This window comes from Meriones unguiculatus (assembly GCF_030254825.1).
Source record: "Meriones unguiculatus strain TT.TT164.6M chromosome 13 unlocalized genomic scaffold, Bangor_MerUng_6.1 Chr13_unordered_Contig_2907, whole genome shotgun sequence".
Lineage (NCBI taxonomy): Eukaryota > Metazoa > Chordata > Mammalia > Rodentia > Muridae > Meriones > Meriones unguiculatus.
Window position 1 is genome coordinate 617501 of NW_026843582.1, and position 5000 is coordinate 622500.

The following is a 5000-nucleotide window of genomic DNA, read 5'->3' on the forward strand; positions in this document are numbered from 1 at the left end:
GACAGCAGTAACAACGACAGCACTGACAACAACAGCAACAACAACAGTCACGACAGCAGTAACAACGACAGCACTGACAACAACAACAACAACAGTAACAACAACAGTCACGACAGCAGTAACAACGACAGCACTGACAACAACAACAACAACAGTAACAACAACAGTCACGACAGCAGTAACAACGACAGCACTGACAACAACAACAACAGTAACAACAACAGTCACGACAGCAGTAACAACGACAGCACTGACAACAACAACAGTAACAACAACAGTCGCGACAGCAGTAACAACGACAGCACTGACAACAACAACAACAGTAACAACAACAGTCACGACAGCAGTAACAACGACAGCACTGACAACAACAGTAACAACAGTCACGACAGCAGTAACAACGACAGCACTGACAACAACAGCAACAGTAACAACAACAGTCACGACAGCAGTAACAACGACAGCACTGACAACAACAACAGTAACAACAACAGTCGCGACAGCAGTAACAACGACAGCACTGACAACAACAACAGTAACAACAACAGTCACGACAGCAGTAACAACAACAGTCACGACAGCAGTAACAACAACAGTCACGACAGCAGTAACAACGACAGCACTGACAACAACAGTCACGACAGCAGTAACAACGACAGCACTGACAACAACAACAGTAACAACAACAGTCGCGACAGCAGTAACAACGACAGCACTGACAACAACAACAACAACAACAACAACAGTCACGACAGCAGTAACAACGACAGCACTGACAACAACAACAACAGCAACAGTCACGACAGCAGTAACAACGACAGCACTGACAACAACAACAGTAACAACAACAGTCGCGACAGCAGTAACAACCACAGCACTGACAACAACAACAGTAACAACAACAGTCGCGACAGCAGTAACAACGACAGCACTGACAACAACAACAACAACAACAACAACAGTCACGACAGCAGTAACAACGACAGCACTGACAACAACAACAACAGCAACAGTCACGACAGCAGTAACAACGACAGCACTGACAACAACAACAGTAACAACAACAGTCGCGACAGCAGTAACAACCACAGCACTGACAACAACAGTAACAACAACAGTCACGACAGCAGTAACAACGACAGCACTGACAACAACAGTAACAACAACAGTCACGACAGCAGTAACAACGACAGCACTGACAACAACAGTAACAACAACAGTCGCGACAGCAGTAACAACGACAGCACTGACAACAACAGTAACAACAACAGTCGCGACAGCAGTAACAACCACAGCACTGACAACAACAGTAACAGCAACAGTCACGACAGCAGTAACAACCACAGCACTGACAACAACAACAGTAACAACAGTCGCGACAGCACCAACAGCCCCGGCGCGCTGTCCCCGCAGCAACGGCCACAACCAGAAGGTGCACATGCACATGGTGGACCTCATGAGCTCCATCGTCTGCGAGGGCGACTCGGTGTCGCAGGAGCTCCTGGACACCGTCCTCGTCAACCTGGTGCCCGCCCACAAGGTAGGGGCGGCGGCCGCCCGGACCCTGACCCCTGACCCCGCCCGGACCCTGACCCGACCCCGCCTGGACCCCGCCCGGACCCTGACCCCTGACCCCTGACCCCGCCTGACCTGACTTGACACCCTGACCTGACCTGACCTGACCTGACACCCTGACCTGACCTGACACCCTGACCTGACCTGACCTGACCTGACCTGACACCCTGACCTGACCTGACACCCTGACCTGACCTGACACCCTGACCTGACCTGACCTGACACCCTGACCTGACCTGACCTGACCCCTGACCTGACACCCTGACCTGACCTGACCTGACCTGACCTGACACCCTGACCTGACACCCTGACCTGACCCCTGACCTGACACCCTGACCTGACCTGACACCCTGACCTGACCTGACCTGACACCCTGACCCGACCTGACCTGACCTGACCTGACCTGACACCCTGACCCGACCTGACCTGACCTGACCTGACCTGACACCCTGACCTGACCTGACACCCTGACCTGACCTGACCTGACCTGACACCCTGACCTGACCTGACACCCTGACCTGACCTGACCTGACCTGACACCCTGACCTGACACCCTGACCTGACACCCTGACCTGACCCCTGACCTGACACCCTGACCTGACACCCTGACCTGACACCCTGACCTGACACCCTGACCTGACCTGACCTGACCTGACCTGACACCCTGACCTGACACCCTGACCTGACCCCTGACCTGACACCCTGACCTGACCCCTGACCTGACCTGACCTGACACCCTGACCTGACCCCTGACCTGACACCCTGACCTGACCTGACCTGACACCCTGACCCGACCTGACCTGACCTGACCTGACCTGACACCCTGACCCGACCTGACCTGACCTGACCTGACCTGACACCCTGACCTGACCTGACACCCTGACCTGACCTGACCTGACCTGACACCCTGACCTGACACCCTGACCTGACACCCTGACCTGACCCCTGACCTGACACCCTGACCTGACCCCTGACCTGACACCCTGACCTGACACCCTGACCTGACCTGACCTGACACCCTGACCTGACACCCTGACCTGACACCCTGACCTGACCTGACCTGACACCCTGACCCGACCTGACCTGACCTGACCTGACCTGACACCCTGACCCGACCTGACCTGACCTGACACCCTGACCTGACCTGACCTGACCCCTGACCTGACACCCTGACCTGACCTGACCTGACACCCTGACCTGACCTGACCTGACACCCTGACCTGACCTGACCTGACCTGACCTGACACCCTGACCTGACCTGACCTGACCTGACCCCTGACCCCTGACCTGACCTGACACCCTGACCTGACACCCTGACCCGACCCGACCTGACCTGACCTGACACCCTGACCTGACACCCTGACCCGACCCGACCTGACCTGACCTGACCTGACCTGACCTGACACCCTGACCTGACCTGACCTGACACCCTGACCCGACCTGACCTGACCTGACACCCTGACCTGACCTGACCTGACCTGACCTGACCTGACACCCTGACCTGACCTGACACCCTGACCTGACACCCTGACCTGACCTGACCTGACCCCTGACCTGACCTGACCTGACCTGACACCCTGACCTGACCTGACCTGACCCCTGACCCCTGACCCCTGACCTGGCCGGGGTCACCCCCGCCTTGCAGAACCTGAACAAGCAGGCGTACGACCTGGCCAAGGCCCTGCTCAAGAGGACGGCGCAGGCCATCGAGCCCTACATCACCAACGTGAGTGCGTGCCCGCGGGGGGCGGGGCCTCCTCCTCCCCCTCACGGCCCGGGGTCCTCCCCGCCCCCGCCCCTGCCCCGCCCCGCCCACGCCCACGCCCCGCCCCCGCCCCCGCCCCCGCCCCTGCCCCGCCCCCCGCCCCCCGCCCCCCGCCCCCGGCCCCGCCCCCGCCCCGCCCCGCCCCCGCCCCCACCCCTGCCCCGCCCCCCGCCCCTGCCCCGCCCCCCGCCCCCGCCCCGCCCCCGCCCCGCCCCCCGGGCCCCGGGGACCCGCAGAGCCGCTCAGTAACAAAGTTGACGGAGCAAGGACCGAGCAGGCGTCGCCGTGTCCTCCGCCCCCCAGCCGCCCCCGGCCCCTCCTTCCGGGACCCCCAGACCCCCCCGGGGGCTCAGTCGCCCCCTCCCGCCCCCCAGCTTTACCCCCCTCCCCCAGCGGTCAGGGACCCCGAGACACGGGCACCCAGGGAGCCGCTCCCACGTGACGGTTGCTCGAGTGGGAGTTTGGAGCCAGGGTCCCTCTGCGTAGCCCAGGCTGGCCCGGACCCCCCCAGAGCCTTTCCTTCCCCCCCGGGTCCCCCCGGTCAGGGACACGGGCACCCAGGGAGCACTCACTCCTGACGGGTGCTCGAGTGGGAGTTTGGAGCCAGGGTCCCTCTGCGTAGCCCAGGCTGGCCCGGACCCCCCAGAGCCTTTCCTTCCCCCCGGGTCCCCCCGGTCAGGGACACGGGCACCCAGGGAGCACTCACTCCTGACACGTGCTCGAGTGGGAGTTTGGAGCCAGGGTCCCTCTGCGTAGCCCAGGCTGGCCCGGAGCTCGCTGTGGAGACCAGGCTGGCCCGGACCCCCAACCCCGAGCCTCTCCCCACCCCTGAGACATCTCCCGCCCCCTTCCCCGGGCGACTCCCAGCCCCCCTCCCCCAGCGGCCTCTCCTCCCCCCCCAGTTCTTCAACCAGGTCCTGATGCTGGGCAAGACGTCCATCAGCGACCTGTCGGAGCACGTGTTCGACCTCATCCTGGAGCTCTACAACATCGACAGCCACCTGCTGCTCTCCGTGCTCCCCCAGCTCGAGTTCAAGCTCAAGGTGGGCACGGCGGGACCCGCGGCCCCTTCCGGCCTCGCTCCGGCCTCGCTCCAGCCTCGCTCTAGCCTCGCTCTGGAGCTCCCTTTCCGCGATCTGTGACCTCTCGGTCTTTTCCTTCTCCGTCTGGTCACCGCCCCCTCCCCCTCCCCCTCCTGTCCTCCTCCCTCCCCCACTACACACACACGCACACGCACACGCACACACACACACGCCAGCTCGTCACGCCCCGCGAGGCCCGAGCGCTCCCCCTCCGCCGGGGAGCAGGCAGCAGGGTCCATGTCGGACACGGCCTGTTCCCCTTACTGGGCTGCCTAGAGCGAGGCCCTGCGCCCCCTGCTGGCGAGCGCACATACGTGCAGCCACAGCCCCGCGCACACGTGATTAGAGCGAGATCTTGTGCCTCTGCTGGCGAGCGCACACACGTGCAGCCAGAGTCCCGTGCACACGTGATTAGAGCGAGATCCGGCGCCCCCTGCTGGTGAGCGCACACACATGCAGCCACAGCCCTGTGCACACATGATTAGAGCGAGGCCTGGTGCCCCCTGCTGGCAAGCGCACACACGTGCAGCCACAGCCCAGTGCACACATGACTGTGACTAGAGCGAGACCCAGCACCC

At 61.9% G+C, this 5000-nt stretch overlaps 1 protein-coding gene across 8 annotated transcripts in view; it reads left to right on the forward strand.

Moving 5' to 3' along the window:
- The window catches only part of Pds5b (PDS5 cohesin associated factor B), a 102290-nt gene that overhangs the window by 31537 nt on the left and 65753 nt on the right, over positions 1–5000 (forward strand). For all 8 annotated transcript variants that reach the window (XM_060375901.1, XM_060375894.1, XM_060375896.1 and 5 more), the window contains 3 exons: positions 1414–1540; positions 3221–3301; positions 4243–4383. In XM_060375901.1, the coding sequence (XP_060231884.1) occupies positions 1414–1540; positions 3221–3301; positions 4243–4383 (349 nt within the window). The remainder of the gene's footprint in view (positions 1–1413; positions 1541–3220; positions 3302–4242; positions 4384–5000) is intronic.